This window comes from Panthera pardus, unplaced genomic scaffold (assembly GCF_024362965.1).
Source record: "Panthera pardus isolate Hobbes unplaced genomic scaffold, ASM2436296v1 HiC_scaffold_6, whole genome shotgun sequence".
Classification (NCBI taxonomy): domain Eukaryota; kingdom Metazoa; phylum Chordata; class Mammalia; order Carnivora; family Felidae; genus Panthera; species Panthera pardus.
In genome coordinates, this window is record NW_026526991.1 from 58,478,870 (window position 1) to 58,497,431 (window position 18,562).

Sequence of the window (18,562 nt, forward strand, 5' to 3'; positions counted from 1 at the left end):
TCCTACATTTTCTTATCCATACATTCAATAAGCATTTATTGAGCACCCACTATGTGCCAGGCACTGCATTAAGTGCTCACTCCTCATTCACTGCTGGTGAAAACATAAAATGGTGCAGTTGCTTTGGAACCTTGAAAACATTATGCTCAGTGAAAGAAATCAGCTGCAAAAGACTACATATTGTACAATATGATTCAATTTACATGAAATTTCCAGAAGAGGCAAATCTATAGAGACAAAGAGTAGGTGAGTAGCTGCCTAGGGATGAATTGAAGGAATTTGGAGGAAATGGTGGGTGAATGCTAGAGTAAGGGAATTCTTTTTAGGATGATAAAAATATTCTAAAATTGATTTTGGTGATGATCACACAACCCTGTGAATATATTAAGAGCAACTGAATTGTATACTTTAAATGTATGAACTATATATGTGAATTATATCTTAATAAAGCTTTTAAATAAGTAAAACAGGGGAGCCTCAGTGGCTCAGTTGGTTAAGTGTCTGACTGTTGATTTTAGCTCAGGTCATGATCTCACGGTGGTGAGATGGGGCCCCACGTTGGACTCCACGCTAAGCATGGAGCCAGCTTGGATTCTCTCTCTCCCTCTGCCCCTCCCCTGCTCGTGTGTGTGCACTCACTGTAAGTAAGTGAGTAAGTAAATAAATAAATAAAATAAACGATAGACATAATAAACATGTTAGAAGAGTGTATGCACTTTGGAAAAAATAGGAAGAGCAGAATAAAGGGCATCAAGAGTACTGGAGGAAGGATAGTTTGTAGCATTAAATACAGTGGTCGGAGTAGGCCTCATGGAGAAAGCAACATCTGAACGAAGACATGCAGATGAAAGAGTTGGCCATGCAGTGGGTTTGAGGAGGAAGGGAGGACTTAGAATATACAAGAGGCAGATGTCCTAGGACCTAGTGATTAGATGGGGGAGTCCTAGGATGACTTCCAGTTTCAAATCCCTGGAATGCAAGGACGGTTCAACATATACAGCAGATCCTAGACTCCACCAAAAAACTGTTGGAACTAATAAACAAATTCAGTAAAATTGCAGGATAAAAAAAATCAACATATAAAAATCAGTTGCATTTCTATGCACTAATAATGAACTACCTGAAAAAGAAATAAAGAAAACAAACTCACTTTACAATATCATCAAAAACAATAAAATACTTAGGAATAAATTTAAGCAAAGAGGTAAAAGATCTGTACAATGAAAACCATAAGACTTTGATGAAAGAAATAGAATACACAAATAAATGGACAGACATCCCATGTTCATGGATCAGAAGAATTAATATTGTTGGGGCACCTGGCTGGCTCAGTCAGAAGAGCATGTAACTCTTGGTCTGGGGGTCATGAGTCTGAGCTCCACATTGGGTGTAGAGATTGCTTAAAGCAATAAATTAAAAAAAAAAAAAAAGAATATTGTTGGAATGCCCATACTACCCAAAGCCATCTACAGATTAAAGGCAATCCCTATCAAAAACAAAAACAAAAAAATAAAAAATAAATAAATAAATGCAATCCCTATCAAAATTCTAATGGCATTTTCACAGTAGAAAAAAGAATCCTAAAATTCTTAGGGAAGCACAAGAGACCCCTAAATAGCCAATGTAATTCTGAGAAAGAAGAACAAAGTTGGAGGCATCACACGTCCTGATTTCAAACTATCCTACAAAGCTATGGTAATCAAAGATGCATGTTACTGGCATAAAAACAGACATATAGATCAATGGAACAGAATCAATGGCCCAGAAACAAAGCCACATACATACAGTCAATATATACATATATATATATATATATATATATATATATATATATATATATATATATACACAGGAGCCAAAAAGACAAGAAATAACAAGCGTTGGCAAGGATGGGGAACAACCCGAATGAGGCTGAGAGGAGAAAAGGCAAAGTCTTCTCTGGGAGAAGTCTCAAGGAGATGAGCAATACTGAGGGCTGGGTTCTGCTAAGTAAGTGTTTTCACTGAGCTACCTCCTTGGGCTGGAGATGACTGAGTCCAAACATGACTCTATAGGTGTTTCCCCTGAGCCTTTTCTTTACCAACGGTGCAGTCATTGACCCATTCTATCCTGGAGACTTGGTCCTGAGACTATCTACATGAACTATATAGAGGTCAGAGGTCACTCTGGCCACTTCCCAGCCTGAGATTTCCTTCCTCCTCTCCCCATTTAGAGTGAGCTCTTCTCCAAGGGAAGTTATTTATATTTGTGAATGGGGCAATGTAAGTATGAGGAAAAAGGAGAAGCTAGGGGAAGAGGAAACAAAGATGTAAGGAGGGTGTGGGGAAGTAGGCCATGTCCAGGGGCTCCAGGAAAGCAGAGATGGTTTAATCTCTGCCTAAGCACCCACTAGGGTGTCCCTCCTTTGTTCCTCCCTCCCAATTATCAGTCTCCAGATTCCATTCCCCAGCCCAGGTCTTAGTGACAGGGCCCCAAGGAGAAAGCAGGAGGGTTTGGAGCCCAAGAATTGACCTTTCTGGTTGCCTGGGGATCTGGGTAAATATAGGGTCCCTAACCACTGGCATGGATATTAGAAATGTAAATATCAACTACTGCCCCTGATTGGTTTCTCTGCAACCCAGAAACCCAAAAGCAACTAGCCATGATACTCTGTCATCTATCCATCAGTAGAGCAACCATAAAAACCTGATACAGGTGTGAAAAGGAGGGAAGATTAGCAATCCTCAGTGTTAGGCTGTCTGCTAAACTGGGCTTCCCTAACCAGCCATTGTGTTTGTTGTGTGCCAAAGACTCTCACATATAAATCTGGAGATGTTTCAGACTTCCGTGATTTTCCTCTTTAGCAACAGTGCAGAATGTATTTCATTTGTCAGAACACTAGTTGATATCAATGAGACTACCTGGCTAATTCCCTGCCTACTTTTCCTTTTCTTCCTTTCCAAGAATCTCTCTGCATGAGCTCCTCTGCCCCCAACCCTAATTTTGTGGACACCATAAAATCATGAGCATGGATTCTGAGGCCAGATTACCTCGGTTCAAATCCAGACTTTATTATTTACTTGTTGTGTGGCTTGGGGCAAGTGGATTAACCTCTCTGTACCTGGCTGCACATCTTCAAAATGGGAAAAGTACAGCTCAGTGATTTGTTGAAAGAGTTAAATGAGTTAACACAAAAAAACACTGTATTATTGTTAGATATTATTAGTATTATTTTGGTTGCTGCTGCTTTATCAGTGCCATTCTAGGCTTTTCTCTATAAGCCCTACCTCTTCCTCCAGAATTCAAAAGAAGATTTCACCATGGGAACTCAAACTGTCTGGTGCATTCAGCCACCACTTTTTCATAGTATGTGAAACTCCATGTATTGCAACGTCCTTAATCATTTCTATCAGCTCTTTATCACCATACTGGACCATGCTAGTTCACCCTGACTTTCTTCAATCTCAAGCAGAGGACCTATCTCTCTGCAATATAGTGCACGGCAAAATAAGAGGCAGCCTTTATTCCCTCCTTTCAAATCTTCAGACCTGGGTTTGTCTATAAACTCCAATCAGTCTAGTCATTGATCCTAAGAGCAAGTCTATAATCAGTACATGGATTCATGGACTGATCCACCACAACATTCTTTCTTCCCCTATTGGACATACGGACTAGATGTCAGTCAAGCCAATAAATGTTTATCATTATAGATGCCACTATGCACCCACCATAATGTTTTAACTGAAAAAAAGTTGACAATGTCAAGTGTTGGCAAGAATATAGACAAGCAAGCATTCCCAGTGAAAGAGTAAATTGATTCAATCAATTGAAAAAAAATGGTTTGCCCTTATCTACCCAAGATAAAGATCCACCTTCTTATACTAAAAGATTCCACTTTTAGGTACATAATAACGATGGCCACAAAATATGTGCATATGTGCATCATAAGATGTGTTCATAGCAGCATTATGCGTAATAGCCAAAAGCTGAAAACAACCCAAATATGCACCAACAATAGAATGGATAAATAAGTTGAAATATGTTCACACAACAGAATGCTATACAGTGACAAAAATGAACAAACTACAGTTATACACAATTAGATGAACGAATCTCACAAATATAATATTGTGACACAAAAGAACTTCGTGTAGATTCCACCTACCCAAAGTTATAAATAGGAAAAGTAATCTATGTTGCTACCCATCAGATTCATGGTTACCCTTGGGGAAGAGAGTGGGGTCAGAGATTGAGGGAGGTATTAGGGGGTTGTCTGCAGTGCTGGTTAATGTTCTATTGCTTGACCTGTGTGGCTGTAACTTAAGTATTAATTTTGTGAAAATTCACTGAACCATCCACTTTTGATCTGCATGTTGACTCAAATTAGAAAAATAAAAATACTTCTAAAAAAAAAGAACAAAGAAAAAGAAAAATACTTCTTTTTTTTTTTTAATTTTTTTTTAACGTTTTATTTATTTTTGAGACAGAGAGAGACAGAGCATGAACGGGGGAGGGGCAGAGAGAGAGGGAGACAGAATCGGAAGCAGGCTCCAGGCTCTGAGCCATCAGCCCAGAGCCCGACGCGGGGCTCGAACCCACAGACCGTGAGATCGTGACCTGAGCTGAAGTCGGACGCTTAACTGACTGAGCCACCCAGGCGCCCCAAAAAAATACTTCTTTAATCAAAAGAAAAGAAAAGAAAAGAAAAGAAAAGAAAAGAAAAAAGATGGGTGCCTGGGTGGCTCAGTCTGTTGAACACCTGACTTCATCTCAGGTCATAATCTCACAGTTCATGAGTTCAAGCTCCACATAGGGCTCTCTGCTGTCAGGGAGGAGCCTGGTTGGGATTCTCTGTCTCCCTCTCCCTCTTTGTGCTCTCTCTCTCTCTGTCAAAAATAAATAAACATTAAAAAAAAGAAAGAAAGAAAAAAGTCTGAGGCAAATCACTTCTGCATTTGCTTGCAAAATTCTTAACAAGAGCAACGTGCATCTGTACAGTGTGCAAGACCCCACATAATAAATCCTGTCATGCATTTAGTACTAGGAGAGACTTTGTCTTTTCTAAGTAAATAGTATGCTACTGATTATTTTTAAATTACCTAGTTCTTGGTATTATCTTAGAAGTTCAAAGCCAAATTTAATGTTCATAGTTAATTCTCTTAGTCTTTTTTAAATTCATTTTTAATTAATTAATTTTTTAGAGACGGACAAAGAGTGCAAGCGGGGCAGGGGAAGCAGGAGGGGGAAGGTTAGGGAGGGAGGGAGGGAGGGAGGGGGAGAGAGAGAGAGAGAGAGAGAGAGAGAGAGAGAGAGAGAATTCCAAACAGGCTCCACACCCAGCATGGAGCCCAACAGGGGGCTCAATCCCACCACCTTGGGATCATGACCTGAGCCAAAATCAAGAGTCAGATCCTCAACCGACTGAGCTGATCAGAAGCCCCTCTCTTAGCCTCTGTAGACAGCATTTTTTCTTCTCTCTTCTATCACTTTGATTTTCTATTTCTTTTTGTACTCCTATTTGCATTTTTTTTTTTTTTTAATACGGAACCCTTCACAAATTTGCGTTTCATCCTTGTGCAGGGGCCATGCTAATCCTCTCCGTATCATTCCAATTTTAGTATATGTGCTGCCAAGCGAGCACTCAATTTCCATTTTAATATCCTTAGTGTATATGTGTCTTTTACTTTAGGTTACCTCTAACTCTTTTTGAAGATGTTCCATATGTCCAAGAATAAATTTTAACATTCTCCAATCTCAGCCTCATTCCAAAAAGTGACTTAAGTTCTGCCAAATGGGAAAAAATTAGCAAATACTCCAGCAAAAGGCATTTTTTTTTTAATATCACACTTCATTTCATATCATTATATAAGATCCCACAAAGAGAAGGAAAAATGTTACCTGAGGAATTCTTGTTTGGGATTATACGTCAGATTTCAAACACTTCTTGTTTAACAGCCTTTGGAATTTTCCTTCTTCTCTGCTCTCCACAGAACAAGTGGGAAGTAATAATGTAACTATTAAACCCTGTTTACTGGCCAAGTGAGGGAGGGAGGGAGAGAGAGAGGGGGTGAGAAAAAGAGAGACAGAGGGAGAAAGAGAAAAGAAAAAGAAAGAAAGAAAGAAAGAAAGAAAGAAAGAAAGAAAGAAAGAAAGAAAAAGAAAGAAAGAAAGAAAGAAAGAAAGAAAGAAAGAAAGAAAGAAAGAAAGAAAGAAAGAAAGAAAATTTCACCACTCCCCACTGCTAAGAGCTTGCTTGCAATGGGAAATGGGGTGGGGTTGTTGGGGGTGGGGTTAGGGCAGGACCCAAACTAGACTACCAAACTTTAGCAACACAATTCTCACGATTTAATTAGAGAAGGCCCCTTTTGCTTACCCACAGTTTCACAAACTTACCCCACAGCTACCACGTTAACTATGAAAGAGTTGATTTTCACCAGTGTCAAGAAACCCAGTTTATGGAGCATACCCAGAGGTTCCTATTTGCAAGTATAAAACCATCCTCAACTTTTAAACAATACTTTCCCAAACAACAAAGAAATGAAGATTTAAAAGCAGAAACAAAAAGGTGATGAAATTTTCTTCAGGAATCAAAGCTGAAAGATCTTTTAAGAAAATGAAAAATTGGGGGGCACTTGGGTGGCTCAGGCAGTTAAGCATCCTACTTCTTGATTTGGGTTCAGGTCATGATCTCATGGTTTGTAAAATCTAGCCCCAGGTCAGAATTCTCTTTCTTCCTCTCTCTGTGCTCCTCCCCAGCTCTCATTTTCTCCCTCTCTCAAAAATAAATAAATAAACTTTTTTTTTTTTTTTTTTTTTTTTAATAAAAGGAGGGGTGCCTGGGTGGCTCAGTCAGTTAGGCGTCCAACTACGACTCAAGTCATGTCCTGCAGTTCATGAGTTCAAGCCCCATATGGGGCTCTGTGCTGACAGCTCAGAATCTGAAGCCCGCTTTGGATTCTATGTCTCCCTCTCTCTCTGCCCCTCCCTCCTTGCACTCTGTCTCTCTCTCTCTCTCTCTCTCAAAAATAAATAAACATGAAAAAAAAATTAAAATAAATAAATAAAAGGATGTAGCAGGATTCTCGCACAGAGTTGTGACACCGAGGCTTTTCTTTCCAGGAAGCAACTTTATTCCTGCCGGCACCACTCAGTCGGGTTCATACCTGAAGAACTGGGCCCCGAAAGTCCCGTGGCATAGTTTTTTTATACATTTTCTGTTTCTTTGTCTCCCATATATGGTAACACGCACAAACATGTAGTCTGATTAAGTAGTCTCAGTTTACAAGGTCATGAGGGATGTTGTCACATAGATGCATAGCCATGTTACCTTCAAGTTTTGGGGGGGGGTTCCCCCTCTTTTCTCTTTTGTTTTCTCTCCTTAGGGAGGGAACCCTACCACAAGGAAAGAAAAAATTGGGACACCTGGCTGGCTCTGATGATAGAGTGTATGACTCTTAATCTTGGGGTTGTGAGTTCCAGCCCCACATTGGGTATAGGGATTACTTAAAATTTTTTAAAAATCTTTAAAAGAAAATTTTGAAAAAATCATTACCAAGACCTCTCCCCACACAGACCCCCTCCCCAACCCAACACACACACATCACTGACTCAGGAGTCTAGTACTGGAGACTTGAAAGGACTTCATGAATCCCACTGGGCAGTGGCCCCTTCCACTCCCCCATGCTGCCCACCCTCCACCTTCTGCCCTGCTTTCAAAACATCTCCCTCTTGTGGTAAGAGCCGGGGCCACTCTACTCCCTTGGGCCAAGCTGGCAGTTCTCACCAGTGTCATCCTTGCTCAGCTGGAGAATCAGATCTGTTATAACCAAAATGAAAAGCAGAAAGAAAAGAGCTGCCCTGGCCAGCCAGAGTTTCCTGATCCCTTCAGCCCCCACCCTCTGATCTAAGTTGGAATACTAAGATGTAAAAGTCTGCTGGAGTAAGGAAGAGGGGAACCTGACTAATTTAGGCAGAGCCCACTCAGATTGCCCATCTGAGATCAGCTGCTTGAAACCTGGGGTCTCGGCCTTCATACAGTCACACACCCTGCCAAAGAGCTGCAACTGCTTAGTCTTGGGGCCTGCAGCCAGGGTGTGTGTCTGTGTGTGTTAATAACCCCCTTTTTTTTTAAAATGATTTCTTTTTTCCTTTTTTTAGAGACAGAGTATGTGTGCAAGTGGGGGCGGCAGAGACGGGGGGGGGGGGGGAGAGAGAGAGAGAGAGAGACAGAGAGAGAGAGAGAGACAGAGAGAGAGAGAATCCCAAGCAAGCTCCACACTCAGCACAGAGCCAGATGCAGGCCTCGACCCCATGACCCTGGGATCATGACCTGATCTGAAATCAAGAATGGGACGCTCAACCAACTGAACCACCCAGATGCCCCTGTTAATAACAGCTTTATTGAGATAAAATTCACATACCATACAATTCACCCTTTCAAAGTGTATGGCTCAGTGAGTTTTGGTATATTCACAGGGTATCTAGCTTCAGAACACTCTTCACCCTAAAAAGAAGCCCTGTACTCTTTAGTAGTCACTCACCATTCTTCCCCTCCCTAGCCCCAGGCAACCATTAATCTTATCTCCAGATCTATAGATTTGCCTATTCTGGATATTTCACATAAATGGAATCACACACTATGTGGCCTTTTGTAACTGGCTCCTTTCATTGAACATAATGTTTTCAAGGTTCATCCATATTGTAACATATATCAGTATGCAATACTGTGATTTATAAGAAATATTTTTCACATATGTTTGGTCTTCATCATGTTTCTGGCACACAGCTCCCAAAGCCCTTGAGATTTCCTGAGGGATAAAGAGCAATGGGTACATCTTTCCTTATAATGTTTGACCTTTTGTCCTCAGTCTCTGAAATCACTTCAGAGCCCTGAAAGTAAAAGGGGTGACTTATTATTCCTAACAAGCCCCTTTCCACCACAACTGGGTTTATGTTAATGAGATGACTTGGCAAGCACTTCCTTGGTTGCCTCAGAAATCAACCAGGAATAGAAGGCTGGAATTTTTAGGGGCGCCTGGGTGGCTGTACTGACAGCTCAGAGCCTAGAGCTTGCTTTGGATTCTGTGTCTCCCTCTCTCTCTGCCCCTCCCCCAATTTCTCTCTCTCTCTCTCTCTCTCTCTCTCTCTCTCTCTCTCTCTCTCAAAATAACTAAACATTTAAAAAAAAAAAAAAAAAAAAAGGTTGGAATTTTTAGTCCCACCTTCAGACCTCCAGGGAGGAGCAAGGGGTTAGAGATAGAGTATAATCACCAACAGCCAATGATTTAATCAACTATGCCTACATAATGAAGCCACCGTAAAACCCAAAGGGGCAGGGTTCAGAGAGCTTCCAGGTTTGTGGACACGTGTAAACTAGATTCAGGAAGATCTGGAGATGGCATGGAAGTTCCATGCCCCTTCCCACATACCTTGTCCTGTGTATCTCTTCTTCTGGTTGTTGATTCATATCCTTTGCAATAAATTGGTAATCTAGTGAGTAAATGGGTTTCCTGGGGTCTGTGAGCAGCTATAGAAAATTAATCAAACCCAAGGAGGGGTTTGGGGGACCCTCTGATTTATAGCCAGTTGGTCAGAAGCACAGGTGATTACCCGGGCTTACGGTTGGCATCTGAAGTGGGGCAGTCTTATGGGATTGAACCCTTAACCCATGGAATCTGATGCTATCTCCAGGTCAATAGTGTCAGAATCGAGCTGAGTTGTAGGACATCCAGCTGGTGTCTGAAGAATTGGTTTGGATATGTGGGAACACCCCCCACCCAGATTGGAATTGGTATTAGCACCCTGTCATAACTCTTCCCTCTTGGTTCTTAAGAAATCATGCTCTCCCAGCTCTCCTACTCATTCACATTGTCTTTTACTGGCTTCTCTTCCTCTACCCACTTTTTTTTTTTTTTTAAGATTTTATTTTTAAATAATCTGTACACCCAACGTGGGGCTTAAATTCACAACCCCGGGATCAAGAGCCACGTGCTCTACTGACTGAACCAGCCAAGCACCCCCTCCTCTACCCAGTTTTTAAAGTCAATGTCTTTAAGAGTTCTATCGTGGCCTTTCTTCTCTTCTCACTATACACATCCTCAGTCATCACCAGCTTCAACCCTGATCTGAGTGCTAATGATTTGCAAATCTCTGCCTTCAGTCCAGATCACTCCTGAGATCTAGCTCCTCATATCCAAGTGCCTGCTGAACATCTTCCACCTGGGTTCACCCATTCATTTCATAAACAGAATCCCTACTATGTGCTAGGTCCTACCAAATTACCGGAGATAGTAGAGGTGAGTAAAATAGACTTGATATTTGAAGTTTTAGGACTTACAGTCTTAGTAGGAAAAATAGACATTAAATATCTATTCCCACAAATAAATATATAATTACATACTAATGGGGACTATGAAAGAAAAGCATAAGGTGCTTAGGGGGTATCACAGCGGTAACTCAAATTCAACTTTTCAAAACTGAAATAATGACGCCTCACCGCAATCAGATCCTCCTCATTTTCATGTTATTTCCTATCCTAAATGTATTCAACAAGCACTCAAAGAATGCAGTAAGTGCCCGCTAGGTGCCAGACAATCCCCTTCTCTCCAGTTGCCCAAGCCGGAAACCTGAGAAATCAACCTAGACCACTTCCTCATTCCCCACATCCGTTCAATATTAATTCTACCTCCTTAAATCGGTTGTCCACCCAAATTCCTCCATCTCCACTTTACTGCCTTAGTTCAGGCCATAGGTATTCATCACCTAGATTCTAGCAACAGTTTCTGGGGTTGCTCTGCCTGCGGTTGCTCTCTTCCCTCTGATCTGCCCTCCACAAAAACACAACTTTGATTATGCTTCTCCCTGGCTTAAAAGCCTTCCATGGCTCCCCACTGTCTTCTGACCAATCCAAATTCCTATGGGGGAACAAGGCTTGATGTGTTTTCATTTGAATATGCTATTCTTTATTTTCAGCAGTCTGCAAGAAGAAAGCTAGACCCAAAGAATATGTAGTTTTATGACTAATAAGAAAACCCATATAAGACATATATGGGCAGGTTACTTATCAAAAAACTGATGGGTTCACTTACAGTTTAGGTGGAAAAAAATTTAATTTTATCTATGATATCAAATATATAGATTAAAAAACAATTGCAATGTCCCATAACATGTTTTATCAGCTTTGTGGCCATGATTTGCTTTGTGGTTCAAAGAATCACCTCTATAAGATTAAACTAAAACTTTGCCATTAAACAAATATAGTGGTGCTCTTTATTACTTTTCAGTAGTTTATGATAACAAGAGATTGAACCTATCATAATTCAACTTAAATATGACCTTGGCCCCAACTAGATAGTCTCTCTTTACTATGCTCTTGCATCATCAGAACATATTCTCTAATATTCTCTTTCTTACCTTATTAAAGAGGAAGATAACTAGCACAGGAGTGCTTCAAATTTTCAACTTACTTATTTCAACAAGATGATTTACTCCCAAGACTTCTCATCAAATACTGATATGACCAATATTTTATTTTAATTTTAACCAAAGCTGAACAAAAATGGAAGATAAATAATTTTTATTTCCACACTCCCTCACTTGGCATGCAATGCTTTAGTCATGGCTTGCCTCTCAGCCCCATCTCTCACCAGGCCTTCCCTTCAAGTCTGAGCTCTGTCCATATGGAACCACCGGCAGTTTCCTAAAAGTGCCATTCCATTTACAATTTTGTGCCTGTGCTCCCCGTACCAATCTTACCCAAGTCTTAAGGAAAATGCTGATGCCAATAAGACAGCTGGTTTACAAATGTATCTATAACACTTGATTACACTTTTTGATTTGTGTCTCTGGCCCCTACTAGGCTGTAACTTTCTCAGAAACAGAAACCATGCCATTAATTTTCCCCCCAGGACTAGCTAAGTGCCCAGTACAAATGTTCATTAACTGTGCATCTATCTACCAAATAAATCATCTTTTTTTACATGCTAAAAACACCCAGAATAACAATAGGAGTAGAACTGGAAGGAAAATCCAGGAGGTAAGTGTCAAAGTCTGCAAATAACTTGGGGAGACCTGGGACTGATGGGTTACCCAAAGAGGATGACAGTAGATGTAAGTAGTAAAAGTAAACAGGATGGTACCTAGTGTAAGACTTGAAGGACAAAGGGGTTTTGCACCTCTGTGGATGAAAGCACAAGGGGAAACCAACTGAATGGCAATACTGCCTCCCAGTGGCAACTGGGATAAAAACCTCCATACCAGAGCACTTGCACCCAATAGCTTTCTCACACTGAGTGGTTCTGGCCTATGAAGTGTGCCAGGAACCTCTCACTTTATCTCATTTCATTCTCACGACAACCCCTTGTAGAGACACAGCATGTAGCTTAGGGGTTAAAAGCACAGACTGTGGATCCAGGCTATCTGGCTTTCCCACTTACGAGCTAGTGTGAACTTGGACGAAGTATTTAAATTCTCTGCGTATTTCTCAATCTATAAAATAGGGATAATATTAGTATCTACCATATAGGGTTCTTAACGAGGGATAACATTTTTTAAATTTTTTTAATGTTTATTTTTGAGAGAGAGATAGAGCACAAGCAGGGCGTGGCGGGCAGAGAGAGAATGGGAGACACAATCCAAAGCAGGTTCCAGGTTTTAAGCTGTCAGCACAGAGCCTGACACGGGGCTCAAACCCACAAACTGTGAGATCATGACCTAAGCCGAAGTCGGATGCTTAACCGACCGAGCCACCCAGGCGCCCCACAAAGGATAAAAGTTTTTTAACAATTCTATACATTACTCAGTGTTTACCACAATAAGTGTAGTTACCATCTGTCACCAACAGTGTTATTACAATCTTATAGACTATATCCCCTATGCTGTGACTATTTCTGTGACTGAGAATAACTGAGTATAACTGAGAGTTAATACTTCTTAATCCCCTTTATCTATTCCACCCATCCCCTACCCACCTCCTCTCTAGCAACCACCAGTTTGTTCTCTGTGTCTAAGAGTCTGTTTCTTTGTCTTTTTGTTTCTTAGATTCCACATGAGTGAAATCATAAGGTATTTGTCTTTCTGTCTCACTTATCTCACTTAGCGTTATATTCTCTAGGTCCATTCGTGTTGTTGCAAATGGCAAGATCTCATTCTCTTTTATGGCTAATTGCTATTCCATTGTATGGGTCTATAAATATATCACATCTTTACCCATTCATCTATTGGTGGATACTTGGGTTGCCTCCATAACTTTGCTACTGTAAATAATGCTGCAATAAATATAGTGGTGCATATATCTTTTCTAATTAGTGCTTTCATTTTCTTTGGGTAGATACCAAGTAGTGGAATTAACGGATCATGGTATTTCTATTTTTAATTTTTTGAGGAAGTTCCATACTGTTTTCCATAGTAGCTGCATCAATTTACATTTCCACCAGCAATTCACAAAGGTTCTTTTTTCTCTACATCCTTGCCAACACCTATTTTTTCTTCTCTTCTTTATTTTAGCCATTCTTTTTTTTAATACTTTTTTTTAATATTTATCCATTTTTGAGAGAGAGAGAGAGAGAGCAGGGGAGGGGCAGAGAGAGAGGGAGACAGAATCCCAAGCAGGCTCCGTGGCATCAGCACAGAGCCCAATGCGGGGCCCGGACCTATGACCCATGAGATCATGACCTGAGCCGAAACCAAGAGTCAGACGCCCAACCGACTGAGCTACCCAGGTGCCCCTATTTTAGCCATTCTGACAGGTGTAAAGTAGAGGGGAAATTCTCAAAAGGGTACTTCACAGCACAGCAAATGTTATATAAATATTAGCTATTATTATTATTCCCTTTTTCCTGATGAGAAAACTAACGTTAAATAAATTGAGCATACAGTAGGAACTCAATAAATATAACTTCCTTTGCTTTTTTTCCCCTTATATCTTGGCCCCTTCAAGTGTTGCATGCCTTAGTGGTCCTGAAATTCAAATAGGGTACCCTCAAATATCCCAAAGAAGTCAATTCCTAAAAGTTAAGTGTTTAAGTGTTGGACTCCATTTCGGCTCAGGTCATGATCTTACAGTGGTGAGATCGAGCCCCATGTCAGGCTCCATGCTGAGCATTGAGCCTGCTTGAGATTCTCTCTCTTCCTCTGCCCCTCTCCCCACCTGCACTGTCTCTCAAAATAAATACACACTAAAAAAAAAAAAAAAAAAAAAAAAAAAAAAAAAAAAAAATTCCAGACACAAGTGGTTCTGGAAAAAAGCACTTTTCACTCTGGAAAAGAGTGAAGACTTTCCCAATAACAAAATTCACCCAAAACAAAATGCATAGGGATTGTAAAAATCAACTAAGATTTGTGCAGGAAACCAGGTTTTAAGGAATATTCAAATAAGTATAGTCTGCCCAGAGCCTGCTTTTGACCACTTTGTCCACAGGAGCTGAGAGACCAGTGATCATTTTCAAGATTAGGCTAATAATAACTTACTAGAGATTCTATTTTCTCCTTTCTCTTCTATCGGTATTGGAAACATAAAATTCATGAAAATAATGGCTTTCAAATGACATATTTTTTGTGATTATAGACTGCCCACCCCAGTCCACATTTGCAATGAGGTGTATCTTTACTAGGTACAACTGATTGGCAGATTTGCACATTAGCAGCAAACAGGCTCCTTTCCTACTCGGAAAGCTCTCCATGATATTGCAAGATCCCTGGGGTGTTCTATTTGAGAGACTGAATATACAAAGAGTAGCCAGATAATATATAAAAACAACAGAATTCTGAGGGTACCCGGCTGGCTCAGTCAGTAGAGCATGCAACTCAGGGCCATGAGTTCTAGCCCAATTTTGGGCACAGAGTTTACTTAAAAACCAAAAAACAGAACTCTGACCCACAACCTGAACAAGCTACCCAGGAAACCAATCCCCTTATCTATAATAAACAGCTCAGGAAGCCAGCCTGCTATAAGTCAGACTTACAGAAGTCAGACTGCTGCCTCTAGTGATAGTTTAGGAAGCCAAACCAAAAGCCCTGTAGCAACTGGCCCAAAATGGCCAGGACTTGATTAATAAATGACAGCCTCCCTAGATTTTGTGGCCACTTCCAATTTAGGACCAACCAGAGGAAGCCAAATATGAGCCCCGAATCAGTCACATAGAATGCCCCTGCTCCTAGTTAGTCCAACTACAGCTTTTCCATGCAAACAAGCCTGAAACCTTCTCCCCTCCCCCTCCACTATAAAGCTTTTCCACTCTTCTGCCTGCCTTTGACTCTGCCAAAACTCAAGTGTCTGCAGCTGACCTCCTTGCTATATAGCAAGCTCCGAATAGTCTTTGATTTTCTCATTAGGTTGGTCTTCGTTTATTTCCACATATCGTACCTAATAATTCTATGAAGAATTAATTTTCAAACCCTCTTAAAAAAGATATTGGCTTACGTTGTTCAAATGCGTTATTTCTAAGACATTCATACAGTTAGCGGAGAACATCATTTTCTCCTTCATCTTAAGAACCTAGGCTCAAGCGCTCACCTTTCTGCACAGCTTCCGGGAAAGGGGGCAGCTTCCTTCTACCCACAGGGGCGGTGGACCTAGCGTCGGTGCTGATAGGCAGAGACTGCGCCACGCCCAGGCCAACCCCCAAGAGAGAACTACAATTCCCAGCAGCCGGCGCAGACGCCCGGCCACGGCCACTGCGCGCCTGCGTAGTGACAGAAGCTCCGGCTGTGTGATTCCCGCCAATTCTTGTCGTAGTCCTGCAGACAGTGAGCCCCGCGCTCCATGGAGACGTTTGACCCCGCCGAGCTGCCGGAGCTTCTTAAACTTTATTACCGGAGGCTTTTTCCCTACGCCCAATACTATCGCTGGCTCAACTATGGTGGAGGTGATGGAAGCCGGGAGCGGAGTGGGTAGTGGCTCGGAAGGGACGGTGAGGAGGTTCTGGGAGGGTACCTTAGAATGACAATAGAAGTGCCTCCTATGCACTAGGCTTTGTGCCAGGCGCCTTCGCGCATTATCTCGAGACCTCGCCACCACCTCTGAGGTGTAAATGGGCCAAGAGAGGTTAGGGTAACCAGCCTCCGGCCACAGAGAAAGGCCGAGCCGCTGCTCCTTCCTCTACCTGGTCAGACTGACATTCGGTGCCCCGTTTACCGGCCGCGGCGCCTGAACCAGGGAGATTACCGGGTCATAGCTTTAACTACAGAGGCCTGTTGTGTATCAGGGACAAGCGGAGCATCTCCCGGGAGAGGAGAGGTACTGACCTCTTCGCAGTTGAATTTATTAGTGCCCACCGAAGAGAGACAGATGGCATTACATATTTAAAACACTTAATGCATCTTTTTCTTCATTTTTACTTTTTCCGATCAGATGCAGGATAGTAAGCCCCTTCAAATTAGGAAGTTTTTTTTTTTAGCATGTAGCACAGTGTTGAGCACACAGGCTTATTCAAAATATCTTCTCATTGGTTGATGTTATAGTGCCCTGTGCTAAATAAAATACCAAATTAACTTTAAAATTGTATATTTATTTTGCAGTGACAAAGAATTACTTTCAACACCGTGAATTTTCATTCACATTGAAAGATGATATTTACATTCGCTACCAATCCTTCAACAACCAGAGTGATCTGGAAAAGGAGATGCAGAAAATGAATCCATACAAGATTGATATAGGCGCAGTATACTCCCACAGAGTAAGAAATCAATTTTTTATGTATTATGTTTCATTTTTTAAACCAAGAATGGGTTGGAGCCCCCCATTGTTTTGAGATTACATTCTTAGAGTTAATTCTAGTTGAAGAGCCACACTTTATTTATCTTTTTGCAAGTAGATTGTAATATTTTTTTTTGCTGTTGTTCTTGATACTCTACATTACTGGTTGGAAATCATTTGGAAATGAATTGGTTGTATTCTCACTAGGACAAAAAAATTGAGTATTGGGCAAAAAAACTAAATGAGGGGCGCCTGGGTGGCTCAGTAGGTTAAGCATCCGACTTCGGTTCAGGTCATAATCTCATGGTTAGTGGGTTCGAGCCGGCGTCAGCCACTGTCCTGACAGCTCAGAGCCTGGAGCCTGCTTCGGATTCTAAGTCTCTCCTTCTCTCTCTGCCCCTCCCCTGCTTGTGCTCTGTCTCTGTCTCTCAAAAATAAATAAATGTTAAAAAAAATAATAATAAAATTTTTTTAACAATTTTTTTTAATGTTTATTATTTTTGAGAGAGAGAGCACAACCAGGGGCCGGGCAGAGACAGAGAGGGAGACACAGTTTGAAACAGGCTCCAGGGTCTAAGCCGTCAGCACAGAGCCTGACACGGGGCTCCAACTCGGGAATGGTGAGATCATGACCTGAGCTGAAGTCAAACAGTTAACTGACTGAGCCACCCAGACGCCTCCCCTGAACTTTATTTTTTAAAAAGACTAAATGAGGATGTCAGCGTGGTTTAAATGAGGGAATTTTAAAAGAATTACATATTCTCTTCCAGCTTTGGAGTTTTTTGTTTTTTGGTGTTTTTTTTAATAATGTCTATATTCAACATGACACTGAGATCTGGAGTCACATGCTATACCCAATGAGCCAGCCAAGCATCCCATGAAGTTAGTCTTGATTCCTCTCTTTCTCTCATACTCCTATATCTGTTTCCATTAGGAAATCTCTTTAGGTCTACCAAAATAATATCTGAAATCCAACGACTGGTACCAGTGCCACTACCACTGTCATCATCTCTCATCTGAATTACTGTAAAAACTTCCTAACAATTTGCTCCTATAGACTCTAGAGTCTATTCTCAACACAGCAGCCAATGATCCTTTTAAAACAAGCCAGATTCTGGGGCGCCTGGGTGGCTCAGTCGGTTAGGCGTCTGACTTTGGCTCAGGTCATGATCTCGCGGTCCGTGGGTTCGAGCCCCGCGTCGGGCTCTGTGCTGACAGTCAGAGCCTGGAGCCTGTTCCAGATTCCGTGTCTCCCTCTTTCTCTGACCCTCCCCTGTTTATGCTCTCTGTCTCAAAAATAAATAAATGTTAAAAAAAAAATTTAAAAAAAAACAAGTCAGATTCTGTGATTCCTCTGCTCAAAATCATTCTCTTACGGCTTCTCATTTCACTCAGAGTAAAAGCCCCTCTCTCTGCCTTACTCACTCCACTCCTGCCACACTGGCCTTTGCTCGAGCAGTTTCCACCGCCCAGAACCCATTTACCAGATACCTTCTCGGTTCCTTCCTTCACCTCCTCACGTCTTCATTCAGTGAGGCCTACTGCAACTTGCCCCACTCCTCCTACCCATTGTCACTGATACAGTCTAAATGCCTAGAATAGTGGCTGGCAGAGAGAGTACACTGTAAATACTTGTTGAATGAATGAACATACCAAAATTGCCCTTCTTTCTCTCCTTAAAAATACACACATGTGGGTGGGGGGCGCTTGGATGGCTCAGTCGATTGAGCTCCCGACTTCGGCTCAGGTCATGGTCTCACAGTTCGTGGGTTCAGGCCCTGCATCGGGCTCTGCTAACAGCTCAGAGCCTGGAGCATGCTTTAGATTATGTCTCTCTCTCTCTCTCTCTCTCTCTGCCTCTTCCCTGCTCATGCTCTCTCTCTCTCTCAA

At 41.5% G+C, this 18,562-nt stretch overlaps 1 protein-coding gene and 1 non-coding gene across 6 annotated transcripts in view; one reads left to right on the forward strand and one right to left on the reverse strand.

Moving 5' to 3' along the window:
* Window positions 1–18,562, forward strand: part of PRIM1 (DNA primase subunit 1) — a 50,117-nt gene that overhangs the window by 7,713 nt on the left and 23,842 nt on the right. Inside the window, exons 1-2 of one of the 5 annotated variants that reach the window (XM_019454821.2) lie at window positions 15,634–15,863; window positions 16,495–16,652. In XM_019454821.2, coding sequence (XP_019310366.1) covers window positions 15,740–15,863; window positions 16,495–16,652 — 282 coding nt within the window. In that variant the 5' untranslated portion in view covers window positions 15,634–15,739. The other 4 variants (XM_019454818.2, XM_019454819.2, XM_053895549.1 and 1 more) reach the window with 4 other exon arrangements.
* Window positions 5,515–5,620, reverse strand: LOC128775131 (U6 spliceosomal RNA). Its single transcript, XR_008419783.1, has one exon. It is a non-coding gene; the product is annotated as a U6 spliceosomal RNA (small nuclear RNA).